The following is a 21,655-nucleotide window of genomic DNA, read 5'->3' on the forward strand; positions in this document are numbered from 1 at the left end:
TTTCCCTAACACACTTTTCTTTCAGTATTGGCCGCTGGAAGACCTGCGTATTGATGTGAGTGGCCTTGGGAAGAAAGAAATCCCATCTTCTGCGTAACGAGCTCGGAGAGAATAAACAAGGATAAGTGTAAGGAGGTCAGCTGTCGGTCCCTAGGTGCAAAGCTTCATCTGAAAAGCCCCAAGCAGCTGATTACCCTGGGTTACACAGAATCTAGTCTCTTTTCCCTGTCTGCCTTTCTCCTTCAAGTGCACACACACACACACACACACACACACACACACGTTCACTTCCACTCATTAAATTTATCATCCATTGTCAAATCTTACTTTCTTATGTACACCTAGCTGTACGCTGAATTTTCTGCACGCAGAGCCAGCCTATCTCCCTTTCCCGATCTGTAACATCATTCAAACAGGCATTCAATGTGACAAGGTCTCAATGAGTTCAAGGATGTTTGTTTCTTTTGGATAAATATACATCCGCTGGCTCAGTCTTTCTCCCTCTGTTTTTCTGACTCTCTCTCCTTTTTCATGCAAACATACACCGAGTCTCTCACAACACGTGCGAATAAATGTCTCCAGGGCTCCTGAGTTCAATGTCACGCTGGGCAGAAGTGGAGCAAGAGTGGAGGGAGAGCGTGCGGCGTGCGGGCGGGGAGACTCCCTTTCCAGCCAGCAGAGGGCAGCCGCCGGGAGGCGCTGGCGCGCGAGGGCTGAGCGGAGCCTCGCCTCGCTCGGACAGCCTCAGCCTCAGCACCTGGCGCGCCGGAGCGGGGAGCGCAGCCACTGAGGGCAGCGGCGGCGGCGGGAGCCAAGCGCGCAGCGAGCAGCGGCGCGGGCGGGAAGCAGAAGCCGCCGCCGCCGCCGCCGCCGCCGCGACGGACAGCCGGGCTCGGCGGCCGCCGGATCGGACCCCTGCCCCCTCCGCTTCGTGTCCCCGGCGCTGGGCGGCCGGCGAGTCTGGAGCCCGCGCCGTCGCCGGCCGCGTCCCCCGGGCATGGAAGGAGGCGGCAAGCCCAACTCGTCGTCCAACAGCCGGGACGATGGCAACAGCGTCTTCCCCACCAAGGCGCCCGCGACGGGCGCGGGGCCTGCCGCGGCCGAGAAGCGCCTGGGCACCCCGCCGGGGGGCAGCGGGGCCGGCGGGAAGGAGCAGGGCAATTCCGTGTGCTTCAAGGTGGACGGCGGCGGCGGCGGCGGCGGCGAGGAGCCGGCCGGGGGCTTCGAGGACGCCGAGGGGCCCCGGCGGCAGTACGGCTTCATGCAGCGGCAGTTCACCTCCATGCTGCAGCCCGGGGTCAACAAATTCTCCCTCCGCATGTTTGGGAGCCAGAAGGCGGTGGAGAAGGAGCAGGAAAGGGTTAAAACTGCAGGCTTCTGGATAATCCACCCCTACAGCGATTTCAGGTGAGGACTCCCTGTCGCCGCCCCACCCTCCCTTCCGGGCGCGCCCTTAAACGCGCTTCCCCGCTCTTGGGAGGGGGCGCACGGGGACTCACGGGGAGGGGGTGCCGGGCTGGCGGCGGGCGGCGCCGCCGGAGGCTTGCACTCGGGCGACAGGCTCGACTCTTCCACAACTAGTTTCCACCTAGGAGGAGGTTGTCTGATGTGTTCCTGTTGCCCGGGCACCCCGGGGAGGTTCTCCTGCTTTGCCTCAGGAACTTTGGGGCCAGGTCGGGGAAGAAGGCCACGGTGACCCCCGGATGGGAGGATGCTAAGTTGTGCAGGGAAACTTTCCCTTCGGAGATGAGAGTGTAAGAAAGTGGCCAGAAAGTCGTCTTGGGGGTGCCACCCTCCCTCGCGCTACTCCCCCAAGAAGTGGGTCCCTCCCAGAGGGGAAGAAGGCGCCCCTGGGTTTGAGGAGAGGATGGGGCGACCGGAGACAGTGACTCACAGGTCCCAGCCGGTCCAGCCTCTCTCGCCTGTGGGGAGTGTTATTAGTCTGTCTCTCAACCGCTTATAGTCGCTGGGTATCCTCAGTGCCTTGCTTCAGGATAGTGGCTGGCAGGCTGAGGATTGGTAATTTGCGCTTGGAGAGTCCCTGACTTGAGATTTCAGTGGAGCTGGCGCTGCCAGGTGGGGCAGGAGCGTGACAGGAAGCCTCGAGTTCCCGAAACGGAGACAGGGGGCGTTTCCAGAGCCCCCTTCCTGAAACACAGGAATACCCTTTCTTGACCTTGGCTACTAGTCTATTTCAGAAATTTCTTTCCCGTTTCCCAACTCGGGAACAAGGGCAGGAGAGCTGTCAGCTGTCAAGGAAACTCTGCTTCGGCGAATTAAAATTAAGACATTTCCTGATCTTATTTGTCGCCCAAGTATTCATTCGGTTATAAGCATGTTTAGAGATTATCAAATGAAGGTCGTGAAGTAGATCCTCTTATTAGTGCGCGAACACCCTGCTGTCACGTTATATTAGCGCCGGAAGAAGGCTGGGCTTTTAATTTAAAAAAAACCCCACAAAAAAACCAAAATTAAAACTCTGGGTGACATCTATCTATCCATTTATTGCTGAAATTTTTCGGAAAGGAAAAAGAAGAAAAACAGTGTGTGCACAAACTAAGAAGTTTTAATAGGCGGCTGTTAAACAGCCAACGAATGTAGCAATAAAAAGAAGCATTACTTTGAGTTATGTTTACAAGCTAAGGGACATTGCCTTCAACTCCACGCCTTAATGGGAGCTGTCCACAGTTCTGAATGACATTAGCTATGGAAAACCCATACTCCTGCTACACAAAGCCTTGGAGCAACTAACTGTCTTCACCTTCTCTGAGATATCTATACACAACATATATTCTCAGAAATAAGTAGCCACTATTATTTATGAATAAGGTGAATGGATTTTAGGAAGTGTGGAATGTGTAAGGTTCTTACTTGCAGAACCACATAGCAAAGTCCAAAGGAGGACTTATAAAACCTAACAACATTTATAGTCTATGGAAAATGAAGAGTTTGACAGAAAAAATGTTCATATGAAAAGGATCTACTAAATAATCAAACATATTTCCTCCATTAGATACTTATAGAAACAAACTTATGAATGACCCTGTTCTAAGGTATATAAGATTTTCATGTTCTTTAGAATTTTAAAGGTTGAAATAAAATGTAGAATACTATCTGTACCTCAGTCTTCAATGGAAATATATTGCAACCCATATTATAATTTTTTCATGAAAAAACTTTACATGGAACCAGCCTTCAGTCTTAATAAGAAAAGTAAGCATAGCTTTCCAGAAATATATGTAGTTCAATATTTACATGCAAATAAAATGCTAAACTTTATTTAATTTCACACTCAATTAAATGGTTACTTATGATACTTTTATTTCTTGAACAGTGTGAAAAGAGACTACACTTTTTCAAAATGGTAGACTATATCAAATAATTAAACTTTCATCAGTTACTACATAAAAACCATGGGGCCACCTTTCAGGAATCGGCATACTGTGCCAAAATCTTTTGAATGAATGAAATTCATGAAATTAAAGATTCTCCACATTTTCCCAAATGAATCATATGAGACAAAACATCTCTTTAAAACAAAAAAAATTGTTACTAAACAGAGGAAGAAATTGAAATCAGTTGATGGTTTAACTTTATCATGCATTTTAAAGAAATGAGAGATGATTAAAGAGTGCTCTAATACCCTAAACAAACTCTACTGTGGAACAGTTTGGAATATTTGATTTTCCCTTGCATAATTGGAAAAAGGAAATGATAGACATAAATTAAACAGCTACTATGATTTAGGTTTTTAACTGGAAGGAATCTGAAAAAAATAGATTTAAAAACTCACAAGTACTATATACACCGGTTTTCTAAAACGACAAACTAAGGAAGAAATATAAATACTTGCTTGCATATGTTTAAGTCTTATAAGTATTTCATTGATGTCTTTACATGATCTTAATACCAATATAGGATTTCTCAAAATCTATAACATGTCAGGATAACATAATGAAAAAAGCAAAAATAAGAAAGACAATTCTGGCAGTATTTTTTTTTTTCCTAAAGGAAAAGCCATATGGGAGTAATCACCCACACAACAGAAATGTTATAGTCATGATCTCTTCACCTCAGACCCTTCCCTGGTGAAGACACTTTCAGGGAAGTGCTTTGCTATGTTTCATACAAATGCCAAACGTAAGCTCAGTAATCATCTAGTGGCTGAAAAAGTGACACTTAAGAATACATTTCCATGGAGAACGGGGGAGATACCAGAAATTAAACATACCCAGGGCTTTTTCCTTCACTATCCTAAGCCTTTGCAGGGCCAGCTAAGTTTTGCAGGCAGCTCTTTGGTCAGCCCCACACTGCTGAGTGTAGCATGAGTTCGCCACTCCAGGGCATGTCAGGACTTTAACGCTGTGGCTAGCGGTCTAGTCCCTTCTCAGGATGATTGATTTCTAAGTCAGGCTCCTTTCTCCTTCCCTCAGGCAGCAGGGCTGTGCTCCCACTGAGACTCCCAGAGAGCTAGCTCGGTGTTGCTCTCACCCGCCTGGGCCCAAGAGTGCTATTGCTGTGTCTGGAGGGTAGTTTTCTCCTACCTCTGGTGTAAGTAGGGCAGAGGTCCTGTATTTCCCTTCCTTCTCAGGGGAGGATGATGTTAGAAACCTTCAGGGACTAAAGAGGCGTCAAATACCATCAATACTGTTGGAAATAGCTGGGGGGGAGCTAGAGAATTTAGTAAAAAAAAAAAAATTGTATGTTTTTGTTTATCCCATGGTATATAATCACCCAAACTAGGGAAAATATAGTTACTTAAAAAATAAGATTACACTGATTTTTGTGTGGTGAGGACATGGTCTCAGTCTTACTGAGTTTCATGTGAACAACACACACACACACAAATAATTTAATTTGAAGGTTAAATATGATTTTGAGATTACTAACAGTGATTTTACATTTATTAGCTAAAACTTTACCTTTCATTCATTAAATAAAAAAGCGACACTGGTCAAGCATTGTGCTTTCATAGCCAATCCATAGTTATGATATAATCATTCAAGTACATTGAAAGAATAGCTAGAGGACTTTTGTGGATGTTTGTTATTACGTGAGTAATTTACCTTAGAAGAATTTATCAACAGATTGTTTGTCATTTCAGAGATTCTGACATTATTTTGTTGGATCATGCTTACATAAGTACTTTTTTTAAAAATAATGCTCCCATTCCATATATATTGCCAGCAAACCTCTTGCCTCTGGTAAGGGAGGAGATTTTGTATCTTGACTCATTATTTCTTCCACTGCTTTTCATCAATTAGTGTGAATAACTGTGAAAAGCTTATTGTGTCGTAAGTACACAAGGACTCTAGAGATGGGAGTCACTTCCTGAAGATTCTGCCGTATCTGGGCTTCCGTCTCCGCCTCATGTTGCATCTACAACTGTGCTGATGTCAGAGATCACTGATGTGTTCATTAGTGAAGGGAAGCTTCCTCCATAGAACAGTTAGTCAGAGAGAGAACGCTTGTTTCTAGGAGCTTCTCCTGAGAAGACAGTTCAACCTTCTGGGGTTTAAGGACTAATTAGCCTACTGCTATGTTATCTTTGTGCTGAATACACTGTATTCTCCCAGCAATGCTCATTTTATTTGCTTTCCATATCAACACAGCCAAAATTGACCGTAAGAATTTACTTTTTTTCCTGTTAGGTGAACCTTTTTATATCTTATAAATTCAATTCAGTTCTTCTTAGTGGCTCTAGCAACTGTTAGGCCCCATTAAAGTGAAACTATTTGAAAGATTCGGAGGTATGAATTTATTCAGTTACTTTTTCTTAGTATACATGTAAACTATAAAACTTTAAATTTTATTAAATATTTCATTATTTAATTGCAGTTAATAGATATAGTGATCATACTATTAAAATATTACAAGATATTTTCCATTTTTTTTCTGAGCAACTTTGCCTTTAAACCTACTTTTGGGGACATGGTGTAAATTGAGTCATTGGGCAGAAGCACTTTTACCAATTCATATTTAATTATGTGGGCTTGTATTTATGAACTTGCATGGTGAATAATAATGAAAGAGTTTCAAATGCATTGGAACCATATATTACTTACCATTGTTATCATAGGGTCATTTAACAGAATCTAGTTAAACTATATCTGCTTGATTGAAAACCAGAACTCAAAATAACACCAACACCAGAAAACAATTTAAATAGTATTTGTAATTCTGCATTATTCCACTCAATGAACCTGTGTCCCCGAGTGAGTATGAGGCAAGCAAAATTCACTCCCTTACTTGGAGACAAAAATTGGGTTTAGGATGAAGACTTTCCAATAGAGTTTCTTGTAAGTATCATACAAATTATGGCAGACCATCAGCACTGCAGGAAGAGTACTGAACATGTTCAGGGTCTGTGACAAATTTTCATTTTATCATGTTGGGCAAAGAAGTAGCAAACTATGAATTAGGCTGACACCATATATTTTAGGACGAGAGGTAGTGGTAATAAGAAAAATTCTGCATACAGTAGGATAAAAAACTATTTTCACTTACATTTTCTTCTAAAAATAATTTTGTGTGTGTGTGTGTGTGTGTGTGTGTGTGTGTGTGTGTGAAGGCATCTTAATGCACAACTTAGCATTATTTCCCCCTCCACCAAAAAAAAAAAAATCAGGGGAAAATGGCGGTGCTTCCTGGTTCATCCTGGAATTTTCTGTTTTTGCAAAATAAACCTCATGGCTCTATTAATTCTGTGTATGTGTGTGTGTGCGTGTGTGCGCGCGCGCGTGAGAGAGAGAGAGAGAGAAACTGTTCAAGGGACATCTGTATACAAGGGATATCTGATAAATGCTCATTTATCTGACACACTTCACCCAAGTTTGAGTGATAAAAATTGATTTTGTGGGGCTTCCCTGGTGGCGCAGTGGTTGAGAGTCCTCCTGCCGATGCAGGGGACACGGGTTCGTGCCCCAGTCCGGGAAGATCCCACATGCCGCGGAGCGGCTGGGCCCGTGAGCCATGGCCGCTGGGCCTGTGCGTCCGGAGCCTGTGCTCCGCAACGGGAGAGGCCACAGCAGTGAGACACCCGCGTACCGCAAAAAAAAAAAAAAAAAAAAAAAATTGATTTTGTGACCCTTTTCAAGTTTATTCATTAATTTCCTCGTAATATTCTTCAACCGTTTGACCTAATAATTGACCACTCAGTTAAAGCAAGGTAGCAAAATTATGCATGCCTCAGATTTACAATTTAACAATCTTATTTACATAGACCTGTTTTTATTTTCAAGATGTTATTTATAACTCTAAAGAAGTAAGGCTAATTACATACAGATAGAGTTAGCAACTGTTTACAAATTTTATATGTTCAGGTTTGTTTCCAGTATTTCAGTATTGTAAACAGTGCTGCAGCAAACATCTTTGTACATGACTTTTCTTCATTATATTCTGTACCTGTTGATTTTACCAATTAATACTGCTATCAATTGAGACACATCTTAAAAGTATAAGTGACGTGGGTTCACCAGTGCTGATGTTCCTGTTTAGATATTCACAGGCAGTTTTAGGACGGAAAGTCAAAATTGTCCTCCATTCTATTCATCACAGAGTACATAGAGTGGTAAGAGAGATCTTATGTCATGTCCTGTTATCCAGTGTCTAATGATGTTATTGCACTGCTTACAGTCCTTTGAGGCCGCCTTCCCATTACTCTTGAATACATTTGACAAACCTTACATGAGCTACAGGACCTTGCATAATTTCAACCTATGTGGGCAACCTCGTCACACACCATTCGCTTCCTCCCTGTCGTCAGCCACCAGGGTAAATTTTCAGCTCCTAGAACCAGCTGAAGTTCTCTCCTGCCACAGAGAGTTTAATGTGACGTTTAACCCCACTGCCTGAAATTCTCCTTTCACTTTTTGTCATTCTGCATCATAGCTTGTTTCTCCTTGTCATCTGGATTTCAGTTTAATCATTGTGATCACCTTCACCTCCACCACCCCCCATTTTATTTTCTCTCTGGGCCTCTTGTTTCATCAGAATTTATATTTTATGTATGTCCCTCCACTAGAATTCAAGCTCACAACCTCATCAGTATTATTCAATTTTATATTCCTAATGCCATAAAAATGTACATAATAGACTTTTTTTTTTCCTGCTGAGCTTTCTCAGATGCTTTATTTTTTTTACAGTTTTTTTGAGATATTATTTACCTACCGTTACAGTTCACTCATTTAAAGGGAATGATTGCTTTCTAGTATGCTCACAGAGTTGTGCAACCATTACCACAATCCATTTTAGAAAATGTTATCACTCTAAGAAGGAACTCCATACCAATTAGCGCTCACTTTTGTCTTTCTCCTTCCCTTCCTCCCCTCACAGCTCTGTCCAACCACTAATCTACTTTCTGGCTCTATAGAATTCTTTTTTATTCTGGAAATTTCATATCAGTGGAATCATACAATATGTAACCTTTTGTTATTGGCTTCTTTCCCTTAGTATAATGTTTTCAAGTTTCGTCTGTGTTGCAGCATGTTTCAGTACTTTGTTTTGATATGCATATACCAAATTTTATCCATTCATCAGTTGATGGATATCCGGATTACTTTTAGCTTTCGGTTTTATGAATACTGCTGGTATGAACACTGTTATATATTTTTTGTGCAGAGGTGTATTTTCATTTATCTTAGAAGTGAAATTTCTGGGTCAACATAACAGACTTTTAAAAAATATTACTGAATGAATGGGCAAAGAATTAGTCTCCAACCAGAGTGTGCCACATTTATTCTTTACATTAATAAATCCAGATAAAGAAAGCTGTTTCTTCCCTTACAGCAATAGTTGGCATCCCCTCCTGTTGCCACCTGCAAGTACATGTCCCAACTATTACATTTTCCTGCCCAATATACAGAGGACTAAATGAAACTGCAGGGAGGTTAAGCAGCATAAACCTGGTGACATAGATAGATAGTAAGAACTGGGCCAGGAGTTCAGCTCTTTGGAATCTTGATTCTGTCACTCCAACTCTTTTACCTAAAAAGAAACGAGGCTGCCGATATAAATAATTCTCCACACCTGTGGGAAAACAGTATGTTAGACCTTATCATTTATTCTTCCTCCCTCCCGAAACCATCCCAAAATAATGTGAAAAAACCACAAAAATACATAGACAACTCGAAGAAAGAGGAGAAAGCAGAGAACAAGAGATCTCAAAAACATTTTGGAAAATAAAACATTTTGGAAAAAAAAGCTAATGGAGAAATTATTCTACTTATACAATCCTTCACCATTGAACTGCAGAAGTGTTCAGGAAATGAAGGGAGCAGTTAAGAGAGAGTTTCCAGGAAAGCCAGGCTGAAACTAGGAGGATTAAGTAAGGGTCTCCTTAGTGAGTACAGAACTCTTTTTTTTAACATCTTTATTGGAGTATAATTGCTTTACAATGGTGTGTTAGTTTCTGCTGTATAAAAAAGTGAATCAGCTATACATATACATATATCCCCATATCTTCTCCCTCTTGCGTCTCCCTCCCACCCTCCCTATTGCATTCCTCTAGGTGGTCACAAAGCACCAAGCTGATCTTCCTGTGCTATGTGGATGCTTCCCACTAGATATCTGTTTTACATTTGGTAGTGTATATATGTCCACGCCACTCTCTCACTTTGTCCCAGCTTACCCTTCCCCCTCCCCGTGTCCTCAAGTCCATTCTCTACGTCTGCATCTTTATTCCTGTCCTTCCCCTAGGTTCTTCATAATGTTTTCTTTCTTTTTTTTTAGATTCCATATACATGTGTTATCATACAGTATTTGTTTTTCTCTTTCTGACTTACTTCACTCTGTAAGACAGACTCTAGGTCCATCCACCTCACTACAAATAACTCAATTTCATTTCTTTTTATGGCTGAGTAATATTCCATTGTATATATGTGCCATATCCTCTTTATCCATTCATCTGTCGATGGACACTTAGGTTGCTTCCATTCCATGTCCTGGCTATTGTAAATAGAGCTGCAATGAACATTGTGGTACATGACTGTTTTTGAATTATGGTTTTCTCAGGGTATATGCCCAGTAGTGGGATTGCTGGGTCATATGGTAGTTCTACATTTAGTGTTTTAAGGAACCTCCATACTGTTCTCCATAGTGACTGTATCAATTTACATTCCCACCAACAGTGCAAGAGGGTTCCCTTTTCTCCATATCCTCTCCAGCATTTATTGTTTGTAGATTTTTTTTTTTTTTTTTTTTGCGCTACCTGGTCCTCTCACTGTTGTGGTCTCTCCCGTTGAGGAGCACAGGCTCTGGACGTGCAGGCTCAGCGGCCATGGCTCACGGGCCCAGCTGCTCCGCGGTATGTGGGATCTTCCCGGACCGGGGCACGAACCCGTGTCCCCTGCATCGGCAGGCGGACTCTCAACATTTGCGCCACCAGGGAAGCCCTGTTTGTAGATTTTTTGATGATGGCATTCTGACTGGTGTGAGATGATAGCTCATTGTAGTTTTGATTTGCATTTCTCTAATGATTAGTGATGTTGAGCATTCTTTCATGTGTTTGTTGGCAATCTGTAAATCTTCTTTGGAGAAATGTCTGTTTAGGTCTTCTGCCCATTTTTGGATTGGGTTGGTTGTTTTTTTGATATTGAGCTGCATGAGCTGCTGGTAAATTTTGGAGATTAATCCTTTATCAGTTGCTTCATTTGCAAATATTTTCTCCCATTCTGAGGGTGGTCTTTTTGTGTTGTTTACGGTTTCCGTTGCTGTGAAAAGCTTTTAAGTTTCATTAGGTCCTATTTGTTTATTTTTGTTTTTATTTCCATTTCTCTAGGAGGTGGGTCAAAAAGGATCTTGCTGTGATTTATGTCATAGAGTGTTCTGCCTGTGTTTTCCTGTAAGAGTTTTATAGTCTTTAATTCATTTAGGCCTTATATTTAGGTCTTTAATTCATTTTGAGTTTATTTTTATTTTTTTATTTTTTTTATTTTTTTTTTTAGATTTATGGTTTTTTTTTTTTTTTCCATGAATACAGAGCTTTCTTTATTGGAGTATAATTGCTTTACAATGGTATGTTAGTTTCAGCTTCACAACAAAATGAATCAGTTATACATATACATATATTCCCATATCTCTTCCCGCTTGCGTCTCCCTCCCTCCCACCCTCCCTATCCCACCCCTCCAGGCGGTCACAAAGCACCGAGCTGATCTCCCTGTGCTATGCGGCTGCTTCCCACTAGCTATCTACCTTACGTTTGGTAGTGTATATATGTCCATGCCTCTTTATCGCTTTGTCACCGTTTACACTTCTCCCTCCCCATAGCCTCAAGTCCATTCTCTAGTAAGTCTGTGTCTTTATTCCTGTTTCACCCCTAGGTTTTTCATGACTTTTTTTTTTTTTTTAAATTCCATATATATGTGTTAGCATACGGTATTTGTCTCTCTCTTTCTGACTTACTTCACTCTGTATGACAGACTCTAGGTCTATCCACCTCATTACAAATAGCTCAATTTCGTCTCTTTTTATGGCTGAGTAATATTCCATTGTATATATGTGCCACATCTTCTTTATCCATTCATCCGATGATGGACACTTAGGTTGTTTCCATCTCTGGGCTATTGTAAATAGAGCTGCAATGAACATTTTGGTACATGACTCTTTTTGAATTATGGTTTTCTCAGGGTATATGCCCAGTAGTGGGATTGCTGGGTCATATGGTAGTTCTATTTGTAGCTTTTTAAGGAACCTCCATACTGTTCTCCACAGTGGCTGTATCAATTTACATTCCCACCAACAGTGTAAGAGGGTTCCCTTTTCTCCACACCCTCTCCAGCATTTATTGTTTCTAGATTTTTTGATGATAGCCATTCTGACTGGTGTGAGATGATATCTCATTGTAGTTTTGATTTGCATTTCTCTCATGATTAGTGATGTTGAGCATTCTCTCATGTGTTTGTTGGCACTCTGTATATCTTCTTTGGAGAAATGTCTATTTAGGTCTTCTGCCCATTTTTGGATTGGGTTGTTTGTTTTTCTGTTATTAAGCTGCATGAGCTGCTTATAAATTTTGGAGATCAATCCTTTGTCAGTTGCTTCATTTGCAAATATTTTCTCCCATTCTGAGGGTTGTCTTTTGGTCTTCTTTATGGTTTCCTTTGCTGCGCAAAAGCTTTTAAGTCTCATTAGGTCCCATTTGTTTACTCTTGTTTTTATTTCCATTACTCTAGGAGGTGGGTCAGAAAGAATCTTGCTGTGATTTATGTCATAGAGTGTTCTGCCTATGTTTTCCTCTAAGAGTTTGATAGTTTCTGGCCTTACATTTAGGTCTTTAATCCATTTTGAGTTTATTTTTGTGTATGGTGTTAGGGAGTGTTCTAATTTCATTCTTTTACATGTAGCTGTCCAGTTTTCCCAGCACCACTTATTGAAGAGGCTGTCCTTTCTCCATTGTATATTCTTGCCTCCTTTATCAAAATAAGGTGACCATATGTGCATGGGTTTATCTCTGGGCTTTCTATTCTGTTCCATTGATCTATATTTCTGTTTTTGTGCCAGTACCATACTATCTTAATTACTGTAGCTTTGTAGTATTGTCTGAAGTCAGGAAGCCTGATTCCTCCAGCTCCGTTTTTCTTTCTCAAGATTGCTTTGTCTATTTGGCGTCTTTTGTGTTTCCATACAAATTGTGAAATTTTTTGTCCTAGTTCTGTGGAAAATGCCATTGGTAGTTTGATAGGGATTGCATTGAATCTGTAGATTGCTTTGGATAGTATAGTCATTTTCACAATATTGATTCTTCCAGTCCAAGAACTGATGGACAGTCCAAGTGTCCATCTGTTTGTATCATCTTTAATTTCTTTCATCAGTGTCTTATAGTTTTCTGCATACAGGTCTTTTGTCTCCATAGGTAGGTTTATTCCTAGGTATTTTATTCTTTTTGTTGTAATGTTCAATGGGAGTGTTTCCTTAATTTCTCTTTCAGATTTTTCATCATTAGAACTCTTAATCTGACATCAGAATGCTTGGAGCCTGGTCAGTTCTCCCCAGGCAGGACACTGGGGAAAAAATACCTCCAATGGGAGATGAGACACTTCAGTGTCTTCCAATAAAAATTCTTATTTATTACTTAATGACCTTGCAAAAAGCCTCACATTTGTACACAGAGACTGTATGTATATTTTGGTATTACATCATCTGATATGATCTAAAAGCAAAAGATTACAGGACTTTTGAGAAAAGTCTTTATCATAAAAGAGAAAAACTAAGTCAAACAGCAAAAGAAAGTGCCGAGAACAAAGAAGCATTTGGGATAAGGGGAAACTCAACATTATTTAAAAATACTCTAAAAGTTATATCTTCAGAAAGATATTTTATCTGTACAGTAAGAACAATATGCTATGAAAAGAATACCCAGGATGTAGTAAGTTGGCATGTAAAGTCTAGGAAATCTCTCAGAATTAGGGCAAAAAGAAAAAGAGAAAACAGAAAATATAAGCAAAATAAAGGATAATTTATAAGGTCAAACTCCATAAAAGGAGTTTCAAGATGAGAACATAGTGTGAAAATGGACATATGGGATTAACAGAGACATTTTAAACAAAATTTTCCAGATAGCAGGGAGTGAAACGTCTTTTCTGAGAAAGTCATAGAGCACTCAGCTCCAAGAAAGGAAAAGACCCCATCAGGAACCTCACACACCTCAGAACACCTCTGAATCAGAAAAAAGCAAAAGAAAACAAAACCCTAAAGCTTTCCTAAGAGAAAGTTATAAGCTTACAGTATTTCTCAAGAAGTGAGAAAATACTGTAAGCTAAATGATAGTGTGACAAAGTCTACAAAATTCTGAGAGAAAGTGACATCTAAAGGAACTGTATACCCTGCCATAATATGAAGATTAAAGAAAGCCAATTAGAATTCAAGAACTCTAATATTAACCACCCATGTATCCTTTCTTACAAAGTTATTGGATCATGTGCTTCAGCAAAACAAGGAATCACACCAAATAGCGTGAAAACGGAAGAGGGGATATGGGATCTCACAAAGAAGAACCTTGAAAGAAAGTCCCAGGAGTACTCCTGAGTAGCTAGCTGGTCTTGAAGGAAACCAGTCTAGACAGGGACCAGAAAGCAGAGGCCTCTGGAGAAAGGCCTTCATGGGAGAGAAAATGGATAATCAGCAGTTGAAAAGTAGTGTTAATAGGTGGTCCACAGATCCTTTGGAACAAGATATCTATGACTTTCATATGAACACCTATTGAGTACATTAAATAGAAACAAATAAACAAAAGATCTTTATCAACTCCAGGATGATTTGAAGGTGTGTAAAAAAGGGAAAAAAATTACAATGCTTGGATCAGCAGTGAATAACACTTACCTGGCCATTTTAAAGTAAACAAGGTTGACTGATTTAAACAAAGATTATGGTCCCGTTATTCTGGGAGGAAAGAGAAAGGTAGATGAGGGTTGGGTGTCCTAAGAAAGCTAAATCCTCATCTGCCATAACTGGAAATTAGCAGGGTTTAAAGTTGATGTATCAGTTTCTCTTTGAAATGTGAATTTAATGTCAAAAGAAAAAATTAGGGTGTTTAAGAAGTGGGCATGTAGAGTGAAAGGAAGGGAGCTTATAATCTTCTTATAATCCTTTAATGCTATTTTACTTGTTAAAAAAAGATTATGGGTATGTTTTGAGGTGACATATAGTTTTGTTAAGAACACAGATTCTGGAGCCAGCCTGTTTGGGTCAGAATCCCAGTCCACCACCTTAGTATCTGGGCCTCATTTTCCTTAATTATAAAACGAGGAAAAGAATATATATATATCTTATTGGGTTGTTGGGAAGATACATATTTTATATTTGTATTATGAATATATAGTATCTAGATATGTAGTGCTTAGAAATAGTATACTTTGCTTCTTAATGCTATGTAAGTGTTAGCTAAAATTATGAAAGTAAAATTGGAGCAGAATTAAGGAGTGTGAACTATTTAAGAAAGGAGAATACTAAGTAGACGCTTGACAGTCTTCAGAATTCCTTTAGCAAATGTGTCAGTGAAGGCAGGGCCATGTAAATGATATGCTGTTCTGTTTTCTTTTTATCTTCTGGGCAGCAGAAGCCCTGATGTGTAGTGGCCGTGTTTGTGTGTGCTCTGTGAAATAAGTTTACTCATGAGGGAATTAGCATTGGAAAACATCTAATACATCTTCTATCTGCAAAATTTTCAAGACATAACAGTATTGTCTTCTAAGTTGGTATAGAATGCTACAGTGTTGAACATTGAGAAATAGCTTTTAGGGAAAATTCTGATGACACTGAGTTGCCATTAATCCTTCCCATTACTCTTTATTTTCATCAGAAAATGGCGTAAGCCATTTGGGATCTTATTTCAAATCAGTTAAATGTTATATATGAGTCTAATAAGATGATTCATAACTTGCTAATTTCTTTCATTTTCCTTTTTATGGTCAATTTTTTTTCCATTGGAGTGTAATTGACTTATAATATTATATTAGTTTTCAGGGGTACCACGAAGTAAGCCAATATTTTTATACATTATGAAATGATCACCATGATTAGTCTAGTTATCATCACTATACAAAGTTATTACAGTATTATTGGGTATATTCCCCATGCTGTATATTACATTCCCATGACTTATTTATTTTATAATTGGAAGTGTGTACCTCCTAATCCCCATCACCTATTTATTATTTATTGTCAAATTTAATAGTCTATGAAAAATGGTTATTTAGAAATATAATTTAAGGAAACATTCTTTTTTACATCATTTTAGAGCAGATGTCACTTACTGCCCTATGTTAGCATTGTTAGTTTTTAAAGAGAGTATACTTTATGAAAAATTATACAATCTTGATTGTTTGAGAGACATGAACAGAGGCTGAGAAAATGAATATTGAAGGTTATATGAGTAATATTTTTAGGGAGAACGAGTATTCCTTATTTTTTTTGTAGAAGAGTCATTCATTGTTTAAATAATTATTTTTAAAAATAATCTTTGTTCTGAGCAATAAATTTGGTATTTGTCTTGGAAAATCATGTAAGTGAATTAGGATGAAGATTAGAAACAGATATATTGTCCAGGATTCAGATGTATCTTTTTAAATATATAAAATAGCAGAAATATGTGCTAAAATTACCTAGTTACGGTTGTACATATATTGAATAATATAAATAACCCCAGAATCCTATTAACTTAATTTTTGATTATACTAATCATTCATTGGCTATCCATTTATGTTAGTGACACTTAGGCTTCCAGGCTCAGAGAATACTTTAAGAATCAGATGAAATCTGTGGATTCTCAGCCTGGAAAAGTACATGTATTCACAAAATTTTTGTTTGTGATTTTAAGAGGTTTGTGGTTCCCTTCAAGCACATTTATTTTCGGACCCCAAGTTAAGACTTCTTGAACTATTATTTTTACACAGAAATATGATACTAAAAACAATGCATGGAAGACAGAGTTTTGCTTGGACATTTAAGAATTAAAGCTGTAGTTAGACAGATTTGCCTTGAGAGGGAGAGAATTCCATCAGCCAAGTTAGTTCACTTTTGAGGCTGGATACCTCATCCACAGGGATTGAATAGAGACAATCATTCTGTTGTTGGGTCAGTCAGCATAATCAAGCACAGAGTTATAGCTAGAATATATTTGGGGTGAGAAGAGGCTAAATTATTTTTTTGCAGAAGATATTTATCTGCCTGAAAGAGCTAATGGAACTAACTGATAAATGATAGCATTACCTGCAAAGTTAATTAAGAGAGTTTATTATAAGAAAAATATATTAAAATATATCAGTTACTTTCCTATATGTTAACAACTGTGATTGAGGATATTTAATAGAAAATAATACCACTGACTACAAAAACCAAAAATATAAACTATATATAAAAAGATGAGTTATACAGTAGGTAATATTAACCAAATAAAATAACTGAGTAAAATGCATTGTTATCAGTTTACAACAAAATTAAATCCAAATAGGTTTAGATTTATAAAAGGTAAAAATAACTTAAATCAGAGTTCCTAGAAAAATATTAGTGAATTATTTAATAATATTGCCATGGGGGAAAGCTTTCCAACATTCGACTCCAAAGACTCTGTAAATTGTTGAAACTTTTCTAAATGTCAGTTTGACCCTATAGAAAAAGCCCTTGAAAATGTATAGGCCCCTACCTAATTTTACAGAAAAAAATATGACACGTGTAAATACATGGATACAAGGATGATTCCTATAAATACTTTTCATAATAATAGAAAATTATAAACAAATATAACCTGAGTAAAATTTCAACCCTATCCTAAACCTCTGGTTATCAGTTATTCTCCATATCTCTGCCCTGCCTTTTCTTCATAGAACTTCTCACAGTTTATTATACTAAATGTTTTGTTTATCTCATTTGATTAGCTACCCTCATCTATAATTTAAGCCTAATTTAGGAGAAGGGTTTTTTTATTGTTGTAACCATTTTATTCCTAGGGCTAGATGCATGCATGGCACAAAGTAGGCACTTCATAAATATGAATGAATGAAGAAATTTTATGAACATTATGCTTAATCTTGATTTTTTTTTTTTTTTTTTTTGCGGTACGCGGGCCTGTCACTGTTATGGCCTCTCCCGTTGCGGAGCACAGGCTCCGGACGCGCAGGCTCAGCAGCCATGGCTCACGGGCCCAACCGCTCCGCGGCATGTGGGATCTTCCCGGACCGGGGCATGAACCCGTGTCCGCTGCATCGGCAGGCGGACTGCGCCACCAGGGAAGCCCCTTAATCTTGATTTTTATACACAATTTCCAACAACCAGATGGTTCTTTCCCCTATATTTCCTGCAACGAAACTAATTTAGTGTAGATAGTTTAATCTGACATACAGAGACATGTATTTAGAAATAAGATTTTATGCCATTTAAAATAACATATATACATACTTGTATTAATTCTGTTTACTGTAATGCTTGTTTTTATGTAGTTTAAAAAATTTGGGGGAGATATATATTGTGGATCTTTTAGGATGGCTCTTGTTTCACAGCCCTATAAAAACTATTTAAATGTCATTGCCTTTGTAATCAATGCTGTCTTCATCAGAATAGTTGAAATATATCTCTCTGGGTAATGACATTAAGAAAGAATGACACATTTACTTTCTTGTATGTAGCTTTTTTTTTTTTTTTTTTTTTTTTACTTTTGCCAAATCGCACTGCTTGGTGTAACAGCAGTGCACATTTCCTTTCAAGCCCTATTGTATAGAGATGGAAAATTAGCACTGTCTCTATAGGTATAATTAATAAAAGATTGAGTCAGTGTTTTGAAAGAGGATTAATTTTGAATTTTAGCTCTGTGGTAAGTAGCTTTTTTTTACTGTGTTCACCAAAGAACAAAAATTCCAACCAAAAATTTTCTGAGTAAGCACTATTAAATTGATCCTTGTGTAGTTAATGGAAAGGATATCATATATCTTGATACAAGAAAATTGAAGTTGACATAATTTTCAAAAGGAAAGGGAACTTGAATTTGAGAAGACAGTGATAGTTTGGTTTTTGCACATAAAAAGCAGAGCAAATAGAGAGCAAAATGAAAAACACATTGGACAACTTTTACAGGAAAACTGTCCCTTGAACCTAAAAGATAAGTAGTTGGGACTGACCTGTGACAACTGCAAGACTTGTGTTTTGTGAACCTCCATGTACGTCAAAGGAAGGAAGTAATGGGAAACAAAGTCATCTGATAGACCTGAGGACAGGTAGACCTACCGCATAAACAACAGGTATTTGCTGGAAGAGCAGCTGAAACTGAGATGGGATTTGCATAACACAGTAGTGGGAGCTCTGCAGTCATTTGAAGAGGAAAAATGCTGTTCCCAGGTTTGTGACAGGAAATACATGTTAAGGGCCTGGAACAATTTAACATACCAGATAGTAGGGAAGCTGTCAAAGAGAACCAGGGTAATATTAAAAAATATGAGTCAACTTGAAAAAAGCCAAGATGGGCTTCAGAAAAGCATAAGAATTTCAATGAGTTCAAACTTAATAGAAGTTTAAATTTAAGTTCATAATAATATAAGAAATCATTACCCACTGAAGCTCATAGGGACCCAATTCATTACCTTGAAACCTGGGTGAGTAAAAGGAAAGAATCAAGCTTTTCCTATATTATCTGAACCAATGTATAACCAAATAGTAGAGGAGGAAAAGAGTGTCCTTATAAAATTATTAAAGCTAATACATGAAAAGATAATGATACAATTAGAAAATAACGATTTTACCACTCCCATTCAATGAATGCATCTAGCTGTTGGCATCCATAAGTATTCAAATACAGAGGGTGGAGGAATACGATGAACTTGCACCTGGAGCGTGTGATCAGCAAAATCCAGTGTTGGAGAACTGTCAGGCCTGCCAGCCAGGCTCTTTAACAGATAAATAGTAAGGGAAAGAATGGGATGAAGGAGAATTTGTAAATTAAGAGACGTTCTGAAAATGGAGGTTTGGACAGAGCAAACTACAATCTAGGGATGCACAGTTGTGATGGAACTATAGAAAAATTTAGGGAAGCAACGACTACGAAAGGCAGCAGAGCTGTTATTTTGGAGGGTGGGAGGGGGCTGTGATTGGGACTATACACGTGGATGGGCTTCTTGGGTGGGTGGCCACGTTCTATTTCTTGTCCTGGGTGGTGATTTCAAGGTGGTTTGGTTCATGATAAATCACTGTTTTCTCTAGTTTTCTGCATTTGTTTTATTTTATTATAAAAAGTAAAGGAAAAAAAGGGAAGAGGTCTTAATTTTCAAAAAGAAAGATCAATGTATAATGAAAAGAAGTACAACATTGCTGTTTATCTCTCTGTGTTACTCAGAGATCTGATTTGTATTTACAACAAAACCCTAACAATGCTAAGGCAAAGCAATTGGATGCAACTTTATGGTGGGAAAATGACTCAGACATAATCTCAGAAAAGTCAGAACCTTAAGTCTTTTAACTTGATTTGAGGAGAGATATTCAGCCTCTTTGAAGCTAATCTGTAAAATTTGAGAAGGTAATATCTGTCCCCTTAAGAATGTTATGATAATAAGATGATACAGGAAAAGTGCCTGACACATAGCCAATATGTGATAAATATTAAATTCCCTTTTCACTTTCTTTTGTTATCCTGTTAATGTTATATAAGTACGAATAAATAAATCATAGTGTTTTTTCTAAAAGACGTGAGATTACACACATGAACTCACTCATTCAGTAAATATTTATTGAGTGCTGAGTATGTTTTCAGGGACGGTTAGGCGTTTTAGATATGAAAAAGAATGAAGCCAAGTCACAAGCTTTCAGAGGCTTTTTGTCTACTAAAGAAGACAGGCACATAAGGATGTAATTTTAATGGAAGGAAAGAATGCCAGTAGGAAAACTGTATAAAATAATATACCACTAGAGAAAATCATGATGCATTAATTCCATAATATTTAATCATCAGCTAAATTTTAGTATTTTTCACTATTTCTCAGATTTCTTTTTGGTAAATGATTACAAATAATCAGTACTTTTGCATGTATTTTTTGTTTTTCTTTTTTTTTTTCTAAAAAAGCAGTTACCCTGCTGGGGTAAAATTCTCTCACATTTTTAACATTTAAATCTTTATTAGTCCATTGTTACACTGTTGTGATTCCAGAAAGCATAAAGTATTTTCAGGCTTGTTTGAAAAATCAATCAAATGGAGAATTATTTCAGAATTGTGTGCTTAAAAGAGAGAAAAATCCATTGGAAAATAGCAAAGGGATTTATTTATTGACTGAAAAGTGGAGTGCCTCTATATCTCTTTCCTATGTAAAATAAAGCTAATGGCTATCCTTCTGTATTAACAAATCATGTTGGAAAGAGAGAGAAAAGCTCTTAACCTACTTTCCTATCTTCAGTTTTTAACTTTATCATGCTTGCTAATTGTCTGGGTGTCCTTTAACTGTCTATTTCCATGATTCTTTCCCAGAGGCTTGGTTTAATTTTAAAAGTGTCTTGTATTCAGCCCTAATTATGTGAAAGCTCACTATAGGCAAACAGCAAGAGATAGTAATGACCAAAATGTCTTCTTAAATCAGTGCCAGGATACCACAAGCACAATGCTATAAACGTTTAGTAACTAGGAAATACCACTATATAAGGTAATACTTAGAAGCTAGTGATGTTTGAAAATAGGATTCCTTCCTAGAAACATAACTTCACTAACTGTGATGTTTTACATATATAATTCTGTGGTTTTATACATTTTATTTCTCTTATCAAGTGTTTAAAGAAGCTGAATACCCACACAGTCTCAAATTCTTTTCATCATCAATAACTATACCTGAGGTGGTTCTACTTTATTTGAGTTAGAATAAAGTTAAAAAAATATGCAATCTGTGTGCCTAGAAATACTGTCCATTGTTTTCTTTGAAAAGCATGCTATTATGTTGACTTAAATGCCCACAGTAAATCAAGAAATTAAGCATTATCTGTCACTGTTATTTTTATATTAATTTAGTGGGGGAAAGATTACTGTTGAAATGTTTTAACTGGTCACACATGGGAAAAGCAACAGTCAGTGTTTTATTCTACAAAAGATGGTCAGAATGCAGCCTTACCTGTTATGTTCAAACTGTGTGTAAGACACTGTTCTAAGTGTCTTTATATTATCTCACTGAGTCCTTAGAGTAACCCTGCAACAGATAC

The 21,655-nt window shown here is 38.2% G+C and overlaps 1 protein-coding gene across 1 annotated transcript in view; it reads left to right on the forward strand.

Moving 5' to 3' along the window:
- Positions 1-978: 978 nt before the first annotated feature.
- Positions 979-21,655, forward strand: part of HCN1 (hyperpolarization activated cyclic nucleotide gated potassium channel 1) — a 368,665-nt gene continuing 347,988 nt past the window's right edge. Inside the window, exon 1 of the mRNA XM_027101143.1 lies at positions 979-1,407. Coding sequence (XP_026956944.1) covers positions 998-1,407 — 410 coding nt within the window. The 5' untranslated portion in view covers positions 979-997. The remainder of the gene's footprint in view (positions 1,408-21,655) is intronic.

This window comes from Aethalodelphis obliquidens, unplaced genomic scaffold (assembly GCF_003676395.1).
Source record: "Aethalodelphis obliquidens isolate GAN/ISIS:26980383/991018 unplaced genomic scaffold, ASM367639v1 scaffold4, whole genome shotgun sequence".
NCBI lineage: Eukaryota > Metazoa > Chordata > Mammalia > Artiodactyla > Delphinidae > Aethalodelphis > Aethalodelphis obliquidens.